Genomic DNA, 23,946 nt, shown 5'->3' with positions numbered 1-23,946 from the left:
CTACAATTCTGAAATGCTATTATTTCTCAGGTTCATTTCCTTTAGGCATACTAACAAAGAAAAATACCCTGATTTGATTGGTAAAAGATATAGACACATACTCTCACCCAAGTGAAAAGCCAAATCTTCAATAATGATTTTGTTTAGATTGTTAATGGTATATCTATGTGTAAAGAATATTATGATCCCACAATATGTTAAGAGGCTATAAAATATATGAATTCATACCTTCAGTCAAAAAATCACTGACCTGATTATATACTTTTAGCTAATAGGTCATAGATTAGAAACTTTTCCACACATCCTTTCCTTGGAAGACTTCTGAAGTCAAAAAAAGCATATCATTACACTGATCACACTCAATTCTGTAAACATTCTCATCCAAATGACACTGTAGGTTGTTTTCTTAAAACATTTTGTTTATTTTCAAACGTGTTGATACCTAAAAATGCACCTAATAGAGCATACGCTTAAGAATCTGAGCAGCAGTCTTCACTGAGAATTCTCAGAATTTAACAGGAAATATTAAAGGAGCTCTGGTAGTGTAGTGGTTACGAATCAGGCTGCGAACCGCAAGGCCAGAAGTTCAAAACTACCAGCTGCTCCACGGGAGAAAGATAAGGCTTTCTGCTCCCGTAAAGATTTACAGCCTCGGAAACCCTGTTCAGGGTCACTATGGGTTGGAACCGACTCGACGGCACATAACAACAACAACAACATTACCAGTTTGACAGGGACCATTTTCTATATGCAAAATTTAAAATGTATGGGGATACAAAACTTAAATCAGCACAATTTTCAAAGCTACAAATTTAAAATAGTCTTAATAATCAGGTATACTGTTGATGTAAACTGCAATGTTTTCTGTTCCAAAGTTTAGAATAAAGCATTCCCACTAGAGCCCAACACATTATTGGTGGGCTTTACCTTGGTTAGCAAAATTCTACCATTCTAAGTGCTGCTTATCACAAACATTTCTTATTCCTTTATTTAAAATAATGGTAGAAATCAACTTGAAAGATTCTGAGCTACTACAGTAGAGTGCTTGAATGATTTTGATACAAATGAAATAAATGACTTAAATATCAAACCATTATCTGTCAACGACCATGTGCCAGACATGTTATTATTAGCCATTTAAGGACAGAAGAGCTAAGACACGCCTGCACTGAAAACACGTCTACTTACAGTGCTCACAGTCAAGCAAGAGGGGCAAGCACACTACTTGAGATGCTTTGGGAGTCAGGATTTAATCACAGAGCTTCTGACTTCAAACATCTTCAACAACTTCGAACATTTCATACCATAATACTAAAATCTCTCAACATATTGCTATCAGTAGTCAAACCAATTTTTTAAAGATAAAGTCATAACTTAATATCAGAGCATATAAGAATGACAGCTAACAACAATAATTAACTTATTAAAACTATTTTTAAAAATCACCTTGTTCAAAATTGGATACTGTATTTTCTTTTGCAAAACATGGACAACAGTTTTGCTTTGTTAATTATTGTTTCTGTTTTTGAAAATCAATGCTATTTTAAATTTATCTCAATCCAATCTATCCAAAAAATGCTGAACTCTGGGTGTCCTAAAAATGCAAGGCTATTACACTACATCCAGTTAGCTAAATCTTTTAATGAACTTAAAAAGCACAATTTGATTATGGGCTTAACTAATGAAAGAGGACTTAAGAATTTCATTAGCTGACTAGTTGCCATTAAAGCTATCTAAACTTGAGTTCTGACAACATTCTGTTACGGCAAGAAAAATAAATTTAAGTCTTGATAAGAATTTGAGAGCTAACTGCCAAAGATCTTTGTAACTCTAAGCTCCTATAACTGCAATTTTTTTAAAGACTTAGATGAAATACAGACTGTTTCCAAGGGAGAAACACACGTATCTCATACCAAATAACTATATTTTTAGTTAATGAGCTTGTAATTTTTACATTATTTTCACATATCAATATAATTACAAGGATTAGAAAACTGATGTTGTTGTTGTTGTTAAGTACCTTCGAGTCGGTTCCGACCCATAGCGACCCTGTACAGGGTTTCCGAGGGTGTAAATCCTTACGGGAGTAGAAAGCCTCATCTTTCTCCCGCGGAGCGGCTGGTAGTTTTGAACCGCTGACCTTAAGGTTCGCAGCCCGATTCGTAATAGGGTCCTCTTTTCCTCCTATATCAAACCTCTTCATATTCCTCTAGTTGAGTTTCTAATCAGCAAACCACCCAGGTCAAATTGGATACTATCTGCAAGTTTGGTCATTCTTGCATGTCTATCCCCACTTCAGATCAGCTGGATGCTTCACTCTCAGCTCTGTCCGCCAGTGACTAGGTCAGTGTCCATGGATCAGGCATGCCCAAGTCTCCCAAATTTTTGGACCAATCAGTCTTTCTTCTTCTCTCTCTCATACTCAGGGTCAAACTCAGCAACTGATAGGTATGTTAAAATGGGTTTTGAAAAAAACAAACAAACTAGATTTAATGTAACGATAGATCATATTAAAAGGTCAAAAATATACTGAAAAAGAATACAAATGAGCGAAGAGATCAAAACTGTGTAGAATGGAAAGGTAATGGTAGTATAGGAAATAACACAGAAAACATACAGTAGAAGTCACACCACGAAAGTTAATGTGGCTTAAGTTTCAAATGAAAACTGGTATAAAATGTAGATAAAATAGCAGAATTAGCTTGATATATACACCCTGACTTAAATGTTGTTGTTGGTAAGTGCCGTCGAGTCAGTTTTGATATATAGTGACCCTGTATAGGGTTTCAGAGGAGCAGCTGGTGAGCTTGAACCGCCACCAACTTTGTGGTTCAAACCAACTTTGCAATCCAGTGCATTAACCTACAGCGCCACACCAAGACTCTGACTTAAATAGTGACTGTGAGATATTTGAAGATATGATAGTTTGTAGAAAACAAAATTCCCTTTAGAGAATTTCCAGAATACAATATAAGTTTCTAGTCGTTCACAAAAAGAATACATGAAAAAATATATATTATTTAATGATCCATAGAAATTGCTGTCTTAAAAGGTTAAAAGTCTTACATATTGCTTTATAATTTTAAAAGCAAACTTAAAATCAAGGCACCTTAATTTTGCAAAACAGTAAGATGTTAGAACATAGTATAAGGGAAAATAAAAAGAGGACTACACATATTGGGGAAATGCACTTACCATCATGATTAGGATTCCCTAAAGTCCATGGTTCATCTGAATCAAAATGAGTATCTCCCCCAATTCCTGGTCCAGGAAAATAAGCATGTGCCAAAAATCCTCCCTCTCCATCAAAGGGAGAACTGTCTCCATGAAATCCAGATGCAAAAATGATAGTTATATCCACATCACGCTTGCCATTTTCTAATTCACTGTAGGGAACTTCTTCAAATGTAAGAGGAGTTACATTCTGCCACACATCAAAGGCACGGCGAATAGCTTTACGGGTTTCAGGGTCTCCTACTTTTGGAGTTACGTTCTTTATACTGGAAAAAAAAAAAAAGTAATAGTGAGTATGGCTTTGCTATATATAATCTAACTTCTAGATTTATATGTATTCAGCTTGATAAAAATATTAGGGAAATTGTCTTAAATAACAAAAATCATTGATTCATAATGGTCAGATTTCACTATGCTGTGATTATTTAATGTGCAGCAGTATAAGATTTATCTACTAAGACTATAAATGAGAAAATCTATGTAGAATGGCTAACAACAGGATAACTAACTAGATCAATCATTTCACTTTGCTGCTGGACCACAATAGGAAGGCAGCTTTGCCAAAGGATCAAACAGTTACAGTAGTTTCAAGTAGAAATAAAACTCACAATTCCTTTGTAGTTATAATTACTTTTAGAGAAACACCATTCTGTATACACAGTCACTTCCTTTACCTTGGTGCATCAACTTAGTAAGTCATTTTTTAGCTTTTTAATAATTTCTGATGCTCCACTGTTTTCTTCATAATGTTGTGAGTCATTAGCATCTTAATATAAAACTTAACAATTATACAAATGCAAAGATGTAACAACAACATTATTTATTTAAACAAGCTCATTTTGCCCAATGCTAACTACAAATGAATAAAAGAAATTGAAATATTTTTATTGGCTCTTTCAACAGTAATCAGGTATTTCTCTTTTTCCAATTACTTTCTAATTTTTGCTAAAAAGAACATAAACAAAACTCATATATATATTTTATATTGTGGCAATATCAATTTGTACCATCTCTGTGAAAACCAGTGAGCAAATTCTATAGGAATCATTAAATTTTCAGACTCACTTTTACCAATAATCTTGTATCTATGATTTTAAACATAGGAAATAATATCAGATAAATGTCTATTGTATGATAATAATAAGTTATAATTGGAAGGAAATTATTTACAATGAACTAAAGAATACAGGTTGCCTCTGAATTTGGCAGGTCTATGTTCTAATGACTACTCTGTCATAGCTGGTTTTGACATAAGTTGTTGTTGTTGATGTGAAGTGCTGTCGAGTCAGCTCCGACCCATAGTGACCCTGTAAAGGGTTTTAAGGAACAGCTGGTAAGCTTGACCTGCCAACCTTGGAGCTCAAACGGCTTTGCGGTCTGGCATGTTAACCCACAGCGCCACACCAGGACTCCTTGACATAAGTATAACATCTTATATCAGAAATAATCCTTTTGTCAAACTTTCACATGCATATGAGGTTGAATAGACCATGGCTTGGGTCAAGCACACCTTAGTCCTCAACCTGATATCTTTGCTCTTGAATGCATTAAAGAGGACTTCCACAGCAGATTTGCCTAGTGCAGTACATTCTTTGATTTCTTTTTTTGTGTGTGTGTGAATACAAACGAATATTTATTGTTTTAGGTTGAAGTCATATCTCTAATATCACACATTCAAAATTAGTGGTGACAGTCCATCCATTCATATATTGAACTTAATTCATGGCTTTTCAACCTTAATTCCCTTGAAGATTCTTTTTTATTTAATGTTTTATTGTGAATTATGTGATAGTTTATATGGGAGAGCATTAGCTTTACATTCAACCTATCATATATCATTTCATTGCCATGGTTAAAATCCCCTCCGTACATCATCAAACAAATAAGGGTATATCCTGCAAGCCTGCCCCCTGGTTGTCAGCACACAGACCCTCTCCCTTTCTGGGTCAAAAGTCCCCAGCTGCTCCATCTCTCCACGTCATCATCTCTGCCTCCATCTCTGTTGTCACTGCTTCTCTGGGTAGGGTCTCGCAGTCAGCTCTTCTCCCTTGATGGTTCCAGGGACCTCGGCTCGTGGGCTGCATAGTCAATCACCTCCCTCTTTTTACTACAAAACATCCACCTTTACATTTCCAGCCCTCACAGTCAGTCCTGATAACAATTATTCACCATTGGACCACAAGGGACCTATCCCCATCTCCTTTCATTAGCCCCACCCAGACAGATTAGATACTATTCAGAGGAGAGTCTACCTTCATCTGCGCCTTCTAGATCTAGGCTCCCTCTTGAAAGCTTCTAAGCCAGTCACTTCTTGACTTTGTAGCCCCATTTTGGATAGACAATGTCCAAGTTGTCCATCCCTGCCTACTCTGTGTATGGAAGGGGTGGGAATGATCCTCGCTGTAAAGATTTATGTTCCCTCTTTGAGATACTGCATCCATAGGTGTAGGTCAATTTCATCAAATTGTATCAGATTAATCTTTTTTTTTTTCCCCTCTTCTTTCTTCTGGCTGAGCTCTGATCATTCAGTCATTGAAGCCAGGTTGAGTGGGTATTATCTGCAAGTGTGGATGTTCTTATGCATATGCCCTCTGTTCTTATCAGCTGGATGCTTCACTCTCCACTATAGTCCACTAACTCTGGGCCCAAGAGTCCCCAGGTCTTGCCATACTGCTGGCCAACCAGGTCTCCACGCAGGGTTCACAGGAGTCTATCAAACATTGTAGGGCTTAGCTCACAGCTTCATTGCTGTTTTTCTATCACTTCCCCTTATCGTGACAAATGTGGTCACCAAGCAGAGCGTGTATTCCCACTGAGTGTTAGTCTTGGAAGGGGGTTTGCATTGAGGGGACCCGACAACTTGTCTTGATGTCTCCTGGGCGAGCACCTTGCTTGTTCTTGTAGTAATCAGTTGGACTGCCATTATTGTTTTGTATTTTTCCCGTCGGTCTTTCTTTCAAGAAGTATCTTATGTTCTTCTAGCCACTCCAAGCTGGTCTGCTTGTCCCTTCAAGTGGAAATTTTCCACCTCAGAAGGTTCTGGGTAAGATTCAGGATTCTACCTATGATCTTATGTAATGCAGAGTCTCCGAGAGAAGCCTCCTTCACTGGGCACATTGTAGCTCCATTTTAGGTATTCCAATCAGTTATAGACAGAAGACAGACTTACAAGTTTTCTATGGTGATATTTCTGACTATTACTTTCTATCCCCTTCAAGTGTCTTTTACAGTGGTATGTCAGGGAAACCAAGATTCAAAAGACAGCCAAGCAGCTTAACATTATTTCCCCCCTTTGCTCATTCCAACCATGTCTCAATCCCTGTATCCCAGAGCCCTGTGGTTCCAAGGTTCTGCATGCATCATTATTTACCTCTGTCTCACTTAGCTCATGCAAATCTGCCTAATTGTTTTCCTATTCACATTGTTCTTCCATTCCACTGCTGCTTCTTGTGTATTGCCACCCTCCCTAGCACCCAAACTATCCTGTGTCTATTCCCTACCCTATGCTCCACCTTCCCCTCCCTCCCCTCACCCTCCCTCCCACATTTCCATAACCAACAATGAATCCACCCCCCTGCCTTTAGTATGGGTTCTTTTTCTTAGTCGTTTACAGTATTGGTCCTACGTAGTATTTCTCCTTTTGTGACTGACTAATTTCAATCAACATAATGTTCTCAAGGTTCATCCAGGTTATGTGATAACTTACGGCTTTCTAGTTGTTCTTCAAGGTAGCATAATATTCCATTGTGTGTATGTACCACAGTTTGTTTATCCATTTGTCAGTTGATGTGCAATTAGGCTGTCTCCATTTTCTTGCTGTTGTAAATAGTGCTGCTATGAATATTGGTGTGCATATATCTATTTGTGTTATTGCTCATATTTCTTGTGGGTAAGTACCAAGTAGAGGAATTGCTGAATCACAAGGTATTTCTATTTCTAACATTCTGAGGAAATGCCATAATGCTTTCCAGAGAGACTGGATCATTTTGCATTCCCACCAGCAATGCAGGAGGATCCCAGTCTCCCCACATCCTCACAAGCATTTATTGTCCTCTGCTTTTTTGACTTGGTTTGGTGCTGTGGCTTAATGCGCCAGATTGCAAAGCCATTTGAACTGCAAGGTTCACGGTTCAAGCTCACCAGCTGATCCTCAGAAACCCTATACAGGGTCGCTATGTGTCGGAATCGTCTCCATGGCACTTAACAACAACAACAATTTTCTTGATAAATTGAAGAGGAATGGTGTTGTATTAACTGTCAAAAAGAACATATCCAGATCAGTCATGAGGTACAATGCTGTCTGTGATAGGATAAAATCCATGCGCCTAAAGGGATGACCTTTTAATACCACTATTATTCAAATTTAATGCACCAACCACTAAATCCAGTGAGGACGAAACAGAAGAAGTCTATCAACTTCTTCAATCTGAAACTGATCAAATATGCAATAAAGATGTATTGACCATTACTGGTGAATGGAATGCAAAGGTTGCAAGCAAAGTGGAAGGATCACTACTTGGAAAATATGGCCTTGGTGATAGAAATGATGCTAGAGAATGCAAGATAGAATTCTGCAAAATCAATGATTTGTTCATTTCAAATACCTTTTTTAGACAGCATAAGAGACAACTATAGACATGGAGCTAACCAGATAGAATACACAGAAATCGAATTGACTACATCTGCAGAAAGAGATGATGGAAAAGTTGTATATCATCAGTCAAAACAAGGCCAGGGGCAGACTGTGGAACACACTATCAATTACTCATATGCAAATTCAAACTGAAGCTGAAGAAAATGAAAACAAGTCCATGAGAGCCAAAATATGACCTTAGATATATCCCACCTGAACTTAGAGATCATCTGAAGAAAAAATTTGATACATTAAACAATAAAGACAGAAGGCCAGAAGAGTTGTGGGATGACATCAAGAACATCATACATGAAGAAAGCAAAAAGTCATTGAGAAAACAAGAAAGAAGGAAAAGGTCAAAATGGATATCAGAAGAGACACTGAAACTAGCTCTCCAGTGTAGAGATCCTAAAGCAAACAGAAGAAATGCGGAGGTCCAAGAGCTGAATGGAAAATTTCAAAGGTCATCTCGAGAATATAAAGCCTTTAAAAAGTGCAAAGATCTGGAATCAGAAAACCAAAAAGAAGAACACACTCAGCATTTCTCAAACTGGGGGAACTGAAGAAAAAATTCAAGCCTCGACTTTCATTACTGAAAAATTTTCTGGACAAATTATTGAATGATGCAGAAAGCATCAAGAGAAGATGGAAGGAATACACTGAGTCACTGTACCAAAAGGAAATGATTAATGTTCAATCATTTCAAGCGGTAGCATATGATCAAGAGCCAATGATACTGAAGGAGGAAGTCCAAGGTGCAATGAAGGAATTGGCAAAGAACAAGGCACCAGGAACTGATGGAATAAAAATTGAAATATTTCAAGAAAGTGAGGCGGCAAAGGAAGCACTCACTCATCTCTGCCAAGAAATTTGGAAGACAACTATCTAGACGACTGATTGGAAGAGATCAGTATTTGTGCCCATTCCAAAGACAGGTGACCCAACGGAATGTGGAAATCATTGGACAATCTCTTTTATATCCCATGTGAGTAAAGTTTTACTAAAGGTAATACAGAAACGGCTGCAAGCATACATTGACATACATTCCAGAGGTTCCAGCCAGATTCAGAAGAGGCTGTGGAATGAGGGATATCATTGGTAATGTCCGTCGGATCTTGGCTGAAAGCAGAGACTATCAGAAAGATGTTTACCTGTGCTTTATTAACTATGCAAAGGCTTTGTATTGTGTGGATCATAACAAGCTATGGACAACATTGTGAAATATGAGTATTCTGGAACACTTGATTGTGCTCATGAGGACTGTGTACCAGGACCAAGAGGCAGTTAGCTGTTTCAACAGAACAAGGGAACACTGAATGGTTTAGGTTTAAAGTTAAAAAAAGGTGTGTGATAAGGTTGTATTATTTCACCATACTTATTCAACCTGTATGCTGAGCAAATAATCTGAGAAGCTGTGTTATATGAAGAAAAACGTGGCATTAGGATTGGAGGAAGTCTCATTAACAACCTGTGATATGCAGAGGATACAGTCTTGCTTGCTGAAAGTGAAGAGGATTTAAAACATTTACTGATGAATTTCAAAGAGCACAGCCTTTGGTATGGATTACATCTCAGTGTAAAGAAAACAAAAATCCTTACCACTGGTCCAATAAACAACATTCTTATTAACAGAGAAAAGGTTGAAGTTGTCAAGGACTTCATTCTTCTTGGAGGAACTATCAATACTCACGGAAACAGCAGTCAAGAAATCAAATGACGTATTGCATTAGGCAAACCTGCTGAACAAGACTTTTTTCAAGTGTTGAAGAACAAACATGTCAGCTTAAAGACTAAGATGCGCTTGACCCAAGCTATGGTATTGTTAGTAATCTCATATGCATGTGAAAGCTGGACAGTGAATAGGGAAGACCATAGAAGAATTGATGCTTTTGAGTTATGGTGTTGGAGGAGAATACTGAAAGTGCCATGGGCTGCCAAAGAACCAATAGATCCATTTTGGGAGAGGTGCAGCCAGAGTGCTCCTTGGAGGCCAAGATGACCAAACTTCGTATCTCATACTTCAGACATATTGTCAGGAGGGACCAGTTGCTGGAGAAGGATATCATGTTTGGTAAGGTGAAGGGTCAGAGAAGAAGAGGAAGACCTCCCAACAAGATGCACTGGTCAAGTGGCAGCATCAATGGACTCAAGCGTGGCAACAGTAGTGAGGTTGGCCCAGGTTCGGACAGTGTTTTGTTCTGCTGTGCATAAGGTCATTATGAGTTGGTACTGTATCAATGTCACCTAACAATGACAACAACAACTTTTTTGATCTATGCTGTTATTGCTGGTGTGAGATATCTCATTGCTGTTTGATTTGCATCTCTCATTCTTTGATTTCTTGACTGCTGCTTCCATGAATGTTGATACTAGAATCAAACAAAATGATGTCTTTGAAAACTTAAATCTTTTTTCCATTTGTCAAGATGTTATTGATTTCTCTGCTGGTGAGGATTTTGGGGTTCTTTACATTGAGATACAACCCGTACTGTGGTCTTTGATCTTCATCATAAGTGTTCTAAGTTCTCTTCACTTTCAGTAAGAACGATTGTATCATCTGCATATTGTAAATTGTTAATGAATCTTCCTCCAATCCTGATGATGTGCTTTTCTTCATGTAATCCAGCTTCTTGGATTATTTCTTCAGCATACAGATTGGTAAAAATGGTGAAAGAACACAACCCTTGCACACAACTTTCTTCATTTAAACCATTCAGGGTTCCCTTTTTTGCTATTCAAACACCTGCCTCTAGGTCTATATACAGGTTTCTCATGGGCACAATTAAGTGTTCTGGAATACTCATCCTTTGAAATGTTATCCACAGCTTGTTATGATCCACACAGCTGAAAGCTTTGTACAATCAATAAAGCACAGAAAAGCATCTTTCTGGTATTCAGCACTTTCAGCTAAGATACATCTGAAGTCAGCAATGATATCCTTCATTCCATGACTTGGTCTGAATCCAGCGTGATCCTCTGGAGGTTCACAGTCAATGTTCTGTTGCAGACATTTTTGAATTATCTTCAGCACTATTTCATTTGCATGTGATGATATTAGTGATATCGTCCAACGATGTCTACATTTTATTGGATCATCTCTCTTTAGAATGACCACAAATAAGGATCTCTTCTTTTCAGTTGGCCAGGTAGCTGTCTTCCAAATTTCCTTGCAAAATGAGTGAGTGTCCAGTTCTGCATCAGTTTATTAAAAGCTTTCAATTTGCATTCCATCAATTCCCGGAGCATTGTATTTTGTCAATGGCTTCAGTGTACTTTGGACTTCTTCCTTCAGCTCTTGATCATATGCTACATCTTTAAATGGTAGAACATTGACCATTTCTTTTTTGATACAGTGACTGTGTATTCCTTCCATTTTCTTTTGATACTTTCTCAATCATTCAAAATTTTGCCCATTGTTGTTATTGTTAGGTGCCATTGAGTTGATTAGATCTCATAGTGGCTTTATGCACAACATAACAGTTCTGCCCCATCCTCACAATCATTAAGCTTGAGTCCATTGCTACTGCAAACTTCTATTAGCAGTTAAAGCTTGAATTTTGTCTTCAGTTCAAGGATGCATTTTGGCTCTCATAGACTTGTTTTAATTTTTTTCAGTTTCAGCCTGAACTTGCATGAAAGCAACTGATGGTCTCCCTTGGAGGTGTTTGTGTAGTTATCCTGTCACAGACAGCATTATACTTCAAAATAGATCTTGAATTATTCTTTTTAAAAAAGAATGCATTATAATTTTTCTTCAATTTGTCACTCCCAGCTTAGTAAACCATGTGATTCACAGGTACAAATGGCTAATATCTGTCCATTTATGCTTACTAATGCCTAGTATATAGATCTTTATGCATTCCATTTCCTTTCTGACAACTTCCAATTTCCTAGATTCATACTTCGGACATCCATGTTCCGATTATTATTGGAAGTTTAAGCTGTTTCTGTCATTTGCATTGGTGCCCATCAGCAAATAAAGGGTACTCCATTCCCATCATCCTGGTAAACTCTACTCTAAGGAGGCAGTGCTTCCCTATTCATTCTTTATGTGCCTTCCAACCCGAGGGAGTAATTTTTCTGGTGCTGTATTTGGCAATATTCTGGTGCTATTCATAATGCTTCAATATTCAATATTCTGGTGCTGACAGTGTTTCACTGCTATTCATAAGATTTTCAATGGCTAAATATTCAGAATTAGTCTGCCTCTCTGTCTTCCTAGTCTGGAAAGTCAGCTGAATCCTGTCAATGACTGGTGACCCTGCTGGTATTTAAAATACCATTGGCAAAGTTTCTAGCATGACAACAACATAGAAACCACCAACTGACATATGAGTGGAGGTCTGACTTATAGCAACTCTGTATAGGACAAACTGACATATGAGTGGAGGTCTGACTTATAGCAACTCTGTATAGGATTTCTGAGGATTGGCTGGTAAGTTTGAATTGCCAGCCTTGTATTTAGCAGTTTGGTGTTTATCCTACAGCACCAAACCAGGATACAGATGTGAACCAGATACAGATGTAAGACAAAAGGATGTATCAATGAAGACACCCTATTTTTTTTAAAAACCTGAGTCAAAGGATGGAAGATTAAAAAAAAAATTTAAAAATCATTCCTGCTTAGTGAGAATGTTATGTAATTTGTTGTGGTTGTAGTTTGTTTAGACTTAGTATTTTATTCAGTTTGTTCTCTTAACTCTATTTGAAAGAGGGTACACTTCCACATTAATGTATCAAAGACATTTTTTCTTATTCGTTAGTATATAAATCTCCTGTTTGATGGCAGAAAAAGCCGGCAAAGCAATACTGTAACTTTGAATTTTGTCTGTTAATTTTCTCATTGTCTTTCACGTTCTAAGTCTATGGGGGTTCACAGGCCCTTCATTAGTGGTCAGGTATTTTCATAACATAGATCTCAAAGAACTTGTTATCGTCTGAGTACTGTTGTAGGTACTAGAGACAAAGCTGTGAGTAACACTCTATACTCATAGAGCTTATATACTTCAGTGACATGGGATAAAATATAAAAACAAGCAAAAAAGATAATCAGGCAGTGAGAAGGTAAGGAGGTGAGGTGAGAGATGATAAACCTGATTTCAATGAAAAAAAGAACTGAATGTGACTAATGTGAACTCTGCAGCCAGGAAAAAAAAAAAAAAAAAGTGAGTATGATAGACACTCATGATAGTTTGTGAGAGAATGTTGAATTGTTCTTGCTGTCTGTTGCAGTTCAGTTGATTCCAATTCATGGCAATCTCAACCATAAGGTCAAGATTGTGACCTTCCAGAAGCAGATCTTCAGACCTGTTTTCCACGGTACCGTTCAAGACCTCTTTGTTAGAAGATAGGCACGTCTTTGCAATGTCTCAAAGACTCTCCAGACAATGTTTGTATAAAGTAAGAAAGAAAGGATTGGCAGAAAGTGGATTAGATTCTAACCGAAGGGAAGCCACTAAATAGTTTACAGACATCATTGTGGTTCATGAAAAATGAATCCTGGAACAAGAATGGAGGCAACATAAATATTCCAGTAGTTCTCTGTCTAGAGAACACACAGACATGGATAGAGTGAAACTCTTTGAGGTATAAAGAAGCAGACAGATATGCTCCAAGTACATGCTTTAAGAATAAGAACACTGTTAATAGGAATTTATTCTTTTGGAGGATGTAGATGGCTGTGCAATGTAGAAGTTAGTTTGTGTTTCAAATAAAGGATGATCTAATAATAGAGACAATAAATGAAATCATCAATATGAAATATTTGTTGTTTTGTTAAATGCCATTGAGTCTCCAGCATGACAACAGGATATATGTGATATATGTGGTTGTTAAGTGCCATCAGGTCAATTCCAACCCATACCAATGCTGTATAGGGTTTCCAAGGAGTAGTTGGTGAACTTGAACAGCTGACCTTGAAGTTCAAACAACTTTGCAATCTGGTGCTTAAACCCATGATATATAAGAGGGTCTAAAATCGTTGTTGACAAAATTAATCATCTTTTCATTTAAATTATCTACAAACAATTTGATGTCCCCCTCAAATATAAATAAATATAAAATACTTCTGATAAAACTGAGCAATCTAACACAATACAGAATAATAAATGTGAAATATAATTTATATTAGAAAAGACATCACTGTGTTTTACCAATTACTTATTGTTGTTGTAGTTAAGTGCCATTGAGGTGGCTATGACTCATAGCAATCTTGTATAGAGTTTCTGAGGATCAGCTAGGAGTACTCATCACTGATTTACTGATTAGCTTCCAAAATGAGCTAACCACAATATATTGTTGTTAAGTGCCATCAGGTTGGTTGGAACTCACAGCAACTGTCTATAGGGTGTCTGAGAAGCAACTGGTGGGTTTGAACAGCCAACTTTGAAGTGAGCAGTCTAGTGCTTATCTTATAGTTCTACATCAGAATATCAAACCACAATATTTGATTAAATTACATTAAATGATAGCACTTGAAATTTAGGGTTCTGAACTAGAGGCACACAAAATAGTTTAGAAACCCTTATGTCACAGACAGATGTATTTTGTGCATACTAATAACTGAAGAAACAAAGGTGACAGAGAGAACAGGGATTAACAAAAGTGAAAGAAGGCTGTTATTAATAATTCTAATGATGTGCAAACGATTAATATATATTTGTTAATAAGGATCTGGACTAAGGGAAGTAAACACTAAGCAATTCTCAAGTTAAGGGAATTGACAATCCAAGCCTTGACTTGCAAGATGGAAGGAATCTATGGACAAAATACTGAATGATGCAGAAAACATCAAAAGAAGCTGGAAGGAATACCAAAAAGAAATGGTCACTGTTCAAATATTTAAAAGGAAGCATATGATCAAGAGCCAATGATACTGAAGGAGGAAGTCCAAGGTGCAATGAAGGAATTGGCAAAGAACAAGGCACCAGGAATTGGGGGAATAATATTTGAATTCTTTCAAGAAAATGAGGCAGCACAGGAAATACTCACTCATCTCTGCTAAGAAATTTGGAAGACAACTATCTGGCTGACTGATTGGAAGAGATCCGTATTTGTGCCCATTCCAAAGAGAGGTGACAAAACAGAATGAGGAAATCATCAATCTCTTTGATATCCCATGCAAGTAAACTTTTGCTAAAGGTAATACAGAAATGGCTACAATCATACACTGACAGAGAACTTCCAGAGGTTCAACTAGATTCAGAAGAGGCCGTGGAAAGAGGGATATCATTGCTGTTGTCCGATTGATCTTGGCTGAAAGCAGAGAATATTAGAAAGACGTTTACCTGTGCTTTATTGACTACACAAAGGCTTTCGATTGTGTGGATCATGACAAGCTATGGACAACATTGTGAGGTATGAGTATTCTGGAACACTTAATTGTGCTCATGAGAAATCTATACCTAGAGCAAGAAGCAGTTGTTCAAACAGAGCATAAGAACACTGAATGGTTTAAAATTAAAAAGTTGTTTGACAAGGTTGTATTCTTTCACCATACTTATTCAACCTGTATGCTGAGCAAATAATCCGAGAAGCTGAGTTATATGAAGAAAAACGTGGCATCAGGATTGGAGGAAGTCTCATTAATAACCTGCAATATTCTTGCTGAAAGTGAAGACGACTTAAAATATTTACTGATGAAGATCAAAGAGCACAGCCTTCGGTATGGATTACATCTTAATGTAAAGAAAACAAAAATCCTCACCACTGGACTTATAAACAACATTGTTATCAACAGAAAAAAATTGAAGTTGTCAAGGACTTCATTCTTCTTGGATCAACTATCAACACTCACAGAAGCAGCAATCAAGAAATCAACCAATGTATTGCATTAGGCAAATCTGCTGCACAAGACCTTTTTAAAGTGTTGAAGAGCAAAGATGTCAGCTTGAAGACTAAGGTGCACCTGACCCAAGCCATGGTATTTTCAATAACCTCATATGCATGCGAAAGCTGGACAGTGAATAAGGAAGACCAAAGAAGAAATGATGCTTTTGAGTTATGGTGTTGGAGGAGAATATTGAAAGTGCCATGAGCTGCCAAAAGAACCAATAGATCCATTTTGGAAGAAGTACAACCAGAATGCTCCTTGGAGGTCAAGATGGCCAAACTTTGTCTTACATACTTTGGACATATTGTCAAGAGGTACCTGTCACTGGAGAAGGATATCATGTTTGGTAAGGCGGAGGGTCAGAGAAAAAGAGGAAGACCCCCAACGAGAAGGATTGGTCAAGTGGCAGCATCGATGGACTGAAGTGTGGCAACAGTCGTGAGGTTGGCCCAGGATCGGGCAGTGTTTCGTTCTGCTGTGCATAAGGTTGCTATGGGTCAGTACCGACTCGATGGCACCTAACAACAATAACAAAATAGCAGTACACTGACAGGGAGCTGCCAGAGGTTCAGGCCGTATTTAGAAGAGGACGCGGAACATGAGATATCATTGTTGATGTCAGATGGATCTTGGCTGAAAACAGAGAATGTTTGAAAGATGTTTGCCAATGCTTTGTTGGCTATGCAAAGATTTCGATTGTGTGGATCGTGACAAGCTATGGACAACATTGTGGAGAATGAGTATTCTGGAACACTTCATTATGCTCATAAGAAACCTGTACAAAGATCAAAAGGCAGTGGTTTGGTTTGAATAGATCAACGGAACACTCAATGGTTTAAAATTAGGAAAGGTGTGTGCCAGGGTTGTACTCTTCGCCATACTTATTCATTCTGTATGCTGAGCAAATAATTTGAGAAGCTGGATTGTATGAAGAAAAATGTAGCATCAGAATTGGAGGAAGAGTCATTAACAATCTGCAATATTCAGATGACACAACCTTGCTTGCTGAAAGTGAAGAGGATGTAAAATACTTCATGATGAAGATTAAAAACCACAGCCTTCATCATGGTTTGCAACTCAATGTAAAGAAAACAAAAATCCTTGCTACTGGACCAATAAATAATATCTTGATAAAAGGAGAAAAGAAATTGTAAAAGACTTCATTTTGTTCAAATCAATCATCAACATTCATGGAAGCAGCAGTCAAGAAATCAAGCAATGTATTTCATTAGGCAAATGTGCTGCACAAGACCTCTTTAAAATGTTCAAGAGCAAAGATATTAGATTGAGGACTAACATGTGCTTGATAAAAGTCAGGGTATTTTCAGTAAGCTCATAGCATGTAAAACTTGGACAGTGAATAAAGAAGACTGTGAAAGAATTGATGCATTTGAGTTATAGTGTTGGAAGAGAATAATAAGAGCCCATGAACCGCCATAAGAACATACAAATCTGTTGGAAGATGTACAGCCAGAATCCTCTTTAGAAGCCAGAATAGCCAAACTTTGTCTCTTATACCTCTGGAGGGAGCAATTCATGGAGAATGACATCTGTCCAATACAGTGGAGGGTCAGGGGAAAAGAGGAAGATCTTCAAAAGATAGAATGGCATAGAGGCACCAACAATTGGCTCAAGTGTTTCAAAAACTGTGAGGATGGTGCATGATGAGGCAATGTCTCCTTCTGTTGTGCATAAGGTTGTTATGATGTGGTACTGACTAGATGGTACCTAACAACAACAACAACAATGAAGACTATGCTATAAATTGAGCAAAATTAAGGATGTTGAATTTTCTGTCATGTGAACTTTACTACAATAAAAAATAATTTAAAATAAAAATACTTTAATTTTGCCTCTGTATTTGTTTAATGGGTGTGTGGTAGCTCCACAGGAGAAGCATTGGACTATGAATAACAAGGTCAGCAGTTCAAGCTCACCAGAGGCTTTCTGCTTCTGCAAATGTTTGAAGTCTCGGAAACACTATGTAGTGTTGCTATAAGTCACATCCAAATTCATCACACTTAACAGCATTTCTTCAAATAAAATACACATAATTTCATTTTAATGTCATTGCTGTTAGGTGGTGTCTAATCAGTTCTGACACATGGAGACACCATGCACAACAGAATGAAACACTATCTTGTACTGTGTCATCCTCACAATTGTTTCTATGGGGGTAAGTAAAAAAATTATCTGCACTCTGGCTATAGAATTTACTTAAATCAACTTTTAGAAAGAAAAATTCATCATTTACTTTTGAATACATTTTGCCCCTTTATCAACCAGCTTTCACATTCCTGATTAAAAAATATATTTGGTTAAACTGAAAGCTGCCAATGCGCCACTGTCTTCATTTCTTTGCCAGAGATGAATCTTCATCATGGAAGATCTGCTTTCAGGGGATCATACAGGTGAATGTACAATGGAGCAAGATCAGGACTATTAGGAAGATGCTTTAACACCTCAATATGAAGTTTTTGCAGTGTCAACAGTGTGGGCAGAGATGTGGGGACATGCATTGTCATGCAAGATCACAATGCCTTGGATAGCAGTCCTCTGCATTTAATCCAAAGTTTAGGCTTCAGCTCTTCAGTGAGCATCCTCTGTACTGAGCACTGTTGATTGCTGAACCTTTTTCCTGATAGGGTTCCAATACTGGTGCTTGAGAATCCCAGAAACTTGTAAGCATCAATTTTCCAGCTGATGGCTGACTTTTTAACTTTTTCTTGGTCAGTAGTTGAGGATGTTTCCATTTCAATACTCTGCCATTTACTTTCAGGCTTGTAGTGATGCATCCATGTCTCGTCCCAGTAATGATTTTTTTTAAAGAAACTTTTATCTTCCTTCAAGTATCAGTCCAAATTTTCCTTGTAGATGTCTAAATGCTTCTGTTTATGCTCTTTTGTAAGTAGTATTGGTACTCATCTCGCACAAACTTTTTGAAACCCAAGTCTCTCATTGATTATTTCATAGGCAGAGCCATAACTGATTGGCAAATGACTAGTCACATAATCCAATGTCACTCATCTATTCGACAGAATCATTTCACATTCACACTCAGTGTTGTCATCAGCAGCCGACGTGATTGGGTGTTTTAAAATAACAAGAGTGCGAACACTTTTCGACTCACTTTCGTATATTTGAGCCCATTGTTGCTGCCACTGTCAATTCACCTGGAGGGTCTTCCTCTTTTTTGCTGACCCTCCAGTGGTACTTAACATGCCCAAAGTACAGGAGACGAAGTCTTGTCATCTTGGCTTACAAAGGACATTCTTGTTATACTTATTTCAAGTCAGATTTGTTTGTTTTCTTCTAGCAGTCAATGGCACTTTTCATATTCTTCTCCAGCATCATTATTCAAATACACTGATTCTTCTATGGTCCGCCTTTTTCACTGTCCAACATTCACATGCATATGAGGGAAATGAAAATACTATGACTTGGGCTAGGCACACCTTAGTTCTCAAAGCTACAATTTTTCTCTATAACATTAAAGATGTCTTTTGTAGCATATTTAATTAATGCAATTCATCTTTTTATTTCTTGAATTCTGTTTCCATGAGTGTTGATGGTGGGCTCAAGTATAAGAAAGTCTTGGACAACATCAATCTTTTTTACATTTATCATGATGTAATTTATTGATACAGTGGTGAGAATTTTTGTTTTCTTTAGATTGAGGTGCAATCCATACTGAAGTCTGTAATCTACTAATAAGTATTTCAGGATAACCTGTCTTCCATAAAGCAATGTTGTATCATGTGCATATTACAGGTTGTTAATGAGTCTTCCTCCAATCCTGATGTTATGGTCTTCTTATAATTCAGCTTCTGAAATTATTTGCTCAGTATACAGATTGAATAATATGGTGAAAGGATACAACCCTAGCACTTGTTTTCTAATTTTAAATCATTCAATATCCCCTCCTTCTGTTCTCATAATTGCCCTTAGCACATGTACAGGTTCTTCATGAGCACAATTAAGTGTTCTGAAATTCCCATTCTACGCAATAGCATTCATATTTTGTTATAATCCACACCATAGAATGCCTTTTCTTAGTCAGTAAGGTACAAGTAACCTTTATGATATTCCTTGCTTTCAGCTAAGGTACATCTGCTGAGTACATGAGCTGCGAGGCACCCTGCTGGGTGGAGAGGACCCTTTGCCTCTGTGTCCTTGTTCTTTCAGTGAACTTTGGGCTTTCCTCCTCTACTTAGATTCATTCCTAACCTGGATCCAGAAGCTGGGGAGCCATCCACTATGAGTGGCCTGACACAGAGCATCCCGGAGGTACTGAAGGCCATGGCCAATGTGCGTGGCTTTGATAGAGTTTTGGAAAAGGTGACTCTTGTCTCTTCTGCTCCTGGGAAAGTGGTTTTTGAAATGAAAGTAGAAGAACAGCATACCAATAAGATGGGCACTCTGCATAGTGGTCTGACAGCTACATTAACAGATAACATACCAACACTGGCCCTGCTGTGCAGAGAAAGGGGAGCACCAGGAGTCAGTGTCGATATGAACATAACATACATGTCACTCGCTAAAATAGGAGAAGATGTAGTGATCACAGTACACGTTCTGAAGCAAGGAAAGACCCTGGCTTTTGCTTCTGTGAATTTGACCAACAAGACCACTGGAAAGTTAATAGCACAAGCCAGGCACACAAAAAACCTGGGAAACTGAGACCAGCAGTCTGATCTAGAGAACCGCAATAGTGAACATCAAGTGTAAATTTGCCTTTAAATAAAGTATCAAAATAAATGAGCACAACCAGGAAGAAAAAAAAAAAAAAATATATATATATATATCAGCAATGATATTCCCTACTCCACGTCCTCTTCTGAAACTGACTTTAATTTCTGGCAGCTCCCTATCAGTGTATTGCTGCAACTGTTTTAAAATTGTCTTCAGCAAAATTTTACTTATAAAAATTTACTTACAAAATTTTACTTCAATGCTTTCCACATTTTGTTGGGTCACCTTTTTTTGGAATGGACAAAAATAGGGATCTTTTCCAAAGAGTTGGTAACTGTCTTCCATATTTTTGGCATAGTTGAGTGAGAGTCCTCCAGCTTTGTACCCTTTTGTTGAAACATTTCGATTTGTATTCCATCAGTTCGTGGAGTCTTGTTTTTTGCCAATGTCTTCAATGTAGCTTTGACTTCAGTGTTTGATACCATCATTTTTTGATCATATGCTACCTCTTGAAAGATTGAATGTTGACTAATTTAATATATGGTTTCATTGATTCTTACAGGGTTTTATTTTGATTAATTTGGGAACATTACGTGATAAATGTTATCTTTAATGATGATGTGTTATACCATTTTATGTAATAAAATAATGAAGTAGAAATTTCCGTAACTCTTTATTAATCATAACAATTGATACTGCCAGAAATGTATATGAGGCTAAGTAAAAGGCATTGCTACAAAATCATAGAATCTTTTACAAAACAAAAATATCAAAATGTGAAGCTATTCTTTCTTGACATAGCCTCCATCTCTGTTTATACGCTCATGAAGGGTGTATTTCCATATTTCTAGCCTTGCATCCAAGAATTCTGCATTGTTTGACTTGTTGTTATAATCCACAACAAGTTTATTGTAAGTGCTGTCGAGTTGGTTCCAACTCTTAGCTACCCTGCATTGGGCAGGTGGATTTGAACTGTTGACTTTGCAGCTCAAACTGACCTTGCAGTCCAGCACATTATCCTGCTATGCCAGACCAGGACTCCTTGGACTACTTACATCATGTCAGAATGGCATCTGTGGCACCCAAGAGGGACTCAAATAATGTCCCTTTTTAAAATTATTTGGGTTTGGGGAACTGTTGGGAGCGATTTGAGCCAAAGGTCTCAGACGAGGGCAGTTTAACCTAAAGATTGCAACTAAACAGTTGTGTTCCAGAAAATTGGTCTGCTCCCAGGCTGCCCCCTGAGGAACTTGCAAAGCCTGCCTCAGGGAACAAGGAATTTGCAAAGTCTTTCCTAGTATGCAGTCATGGCCTCAGTTTAGTCTGCAAAAACACCTTTCTACCCTATCTCTGTTTCCCTAGCAACTACATTCTTCTGATAAAGCCCCCCTTACTGCTTGCATCTATACACCAAAACAATGTGAAGGGGCAAGATCAGGACTGTAGGGTAGATGGGATAACGTTTTCACATGAAATTCTAATCGAACAGCCTTGTTAGCCTCAAAGAATGAGCAGGTGCATTTTTGTGATGGAAAAGCATTCCCTAGCATAAGTTTCCTGGTCTTTTTCTTACAAATTCTGCTTTACATTTTCTTAAAATGCTTTATATATATATATATATATATATATATATAAACTCTGATGATACTCTTTTGTCTTTCAAGAAAATCTATCAAGACTATCCCTTGAGAATACCTAAAAACAATCACCATAACCTGCGCTGACATCTCTGTCTGCCTTTCCTTAAAATGCTCAATCCATCTAAAAATTGTTGCTTTATGTGGCACAGAATTTCCATAAACTGGATGCAAAACTTCAATGATTTGGGAAGACGCCAATTTGACTTTTGTTTAAAATTTTGTATTAATGTTACCCTCAAAACCTTTTTTTCCCCCTCATTGCATAAAAAGTATCCTTTTTTTTTTTTTTTTTTAGGCACCCTGATGAGAGTAGGACAAATGTATTATTGAGACAATGTGTCTGCAGCCTTCCAGTGATTGCAAGGACATGTTTAAACATGCTTTGTTTGTAATGAACAGGTAAAGGTATGAATCGGGAATCTGATAGCAATATTCTTTTACTTGCCCTCATGTTAACCCTTTCAAGTCAGGATTCTTTTGTTCTATTATTAAATGTATAACAAAGAATTCATTTAGCAAAAAAATTATTTTCATTGTTGGTGGAATTATGAACCTTTTCCAAAGCTAGAATGCTGTTTTATCTCTAATACTGAAAATTAGAAAAATATCTTAATAATGTGGTTTTCGGTCTTATGTATTGAAATCCAAAGAAGTTTGTGCTTTGTTTACGGTTCTTAATACAAATATGCAAATTATACAACAATAGGGGAGATGTTAGATTTATTAGACAATTTCTGGGGTAATTTAAGAAAGTGTGAGAAACTGACATTTAATGTGATGGTACATTTTGAAGAAAAGAGATTTTTACTAACAAAATGTTGCTGGTTTGTCTTAGTGTTTACGTTATCAATGTCACCACAGAAATTAATATGTTTCATTAGTTCTGCTAAATAGATTAATGTGAAAATATAAAACATCAAGTATTTATGAATTTGTATAGGTTTATGGAAGATGTGAGAAAAAGCTACTGTAATATGTTTTATCCTTTGAAAATCAAGTAATCTCCATTTATTTACTCAGACGTGTATAGGTAATTATTATATAATTCTCTACAGTACTCTGTTCTAGTTAAGATGCTGAAATTTATAGTACTCATATTTCAAAATTATTTTGATAAGGACACGGCTCAATAACTTTCAGTCAATTTAATAGACAAAAATCAGTCCTACAGACCAGAATATCTAACTTCATATGAAAAAGGTTTATCAACTAAATGGAATTCACTATAATAATTGGGAAAGCAGAAATAATCACTAAGAATATAACAGAATAAACCCCTCTGTAAGACTGAAACTCAAAAGGAGCACATGAGTAGGCATGTAAGCTTGCTGGTGTCCATGTTGGTCTACTGGTGAGTGGAAGAGGGGGGAAGGCAACAAGAAGAAATGGGCTGAGTTCAGCTATGTTCCACAGACTCCCGCTAACCTGAAGATGAGAGAGAGAAGAGGAAGGGCTGGTTGGTCCAAAGTATGGTGAGATGTGGGGACACCTGAGCCTACGGACAAGGACATAGCCACAGAAGGCTAGAAGCTGAGAGTGAAGCATCCAGCTGAAATGAAGTGAGAGGAGTCGCACAAGAACACTCAAACTTGGAGACAGTACCCATATGACCTAGCCTCAATGGCTTGATAATCAGAACTCCACTAGAGAAAGATAAAAAAAAAAAAAAAAGAAAAAGAACAAAACAATTTTTGATAAAGGAAACGAGAGTAAATTGTAATAATTTGATGAACTTGGCCTACACTCATGGAGGTAGTAACTCTAAATACCAACAGAGAGGGTAGAGTCTTCACATCAAGTATCAATGCTATCTTCTCTGTACACAGGGTAGATAGAGATGAGCAACTTAGACATTGGCTAACTAAAATGAGGGGGGGATAAAGGCATGAAGTGACTGGCTTACAAGGTTTCAAGGG

The 23,946-nt window shown here is 37.3% G+C and overlaps 1 protein-coding gene and 1 pseudogene across 1 annotated transcript in view; one reads left to right on the top strand and one right to left on the bottom strand.

Annotated features, from left to right (window-relative positions):
- MMP16 (matrix metallopeptidase 16 (membrane-inserted)) overlaps positions 1-23,946 on the bottom strand; it is a 403,580-nt gene that overhangs the window by 161,245 nt on the left and 218,389 nt on the right. Inside the window, exon 4 of the mRNA XM_006859234.1 lies at positions 3,196-3,500. Coding sequence (XP_006859296.1) covers positions 3,196-3,500 — 305 coding nt within the window. The remainder of the gene's footprint in view (positions 1-3,195; positions 3,501-23,946) is intronic.
- On the top strand, positions 19,956-20,378 carry LOC102833989 (annotated as a pseudogene).

This window comes from Chrysochloris asiatica, unplaced genomic scaffold (assembly GCF_000296735.1).
Source record: "Chrysochloris asiatica unplaced genomic scaffold, ChrAsi1.0 scaffold00031, whole genome shotgun sequence".
Taxonomy (NCBI): Eukaryota; Metazoa; Chordata; class Mammalia; order Afrosoricida; family Chrysochloridae; genus Chrysochloris; species Chrysochloris asiatica.
Note: the sequence above shows the minus strand (reverse complement) of the source record. Positions and strands in the feature narration are given on the sequence as shown.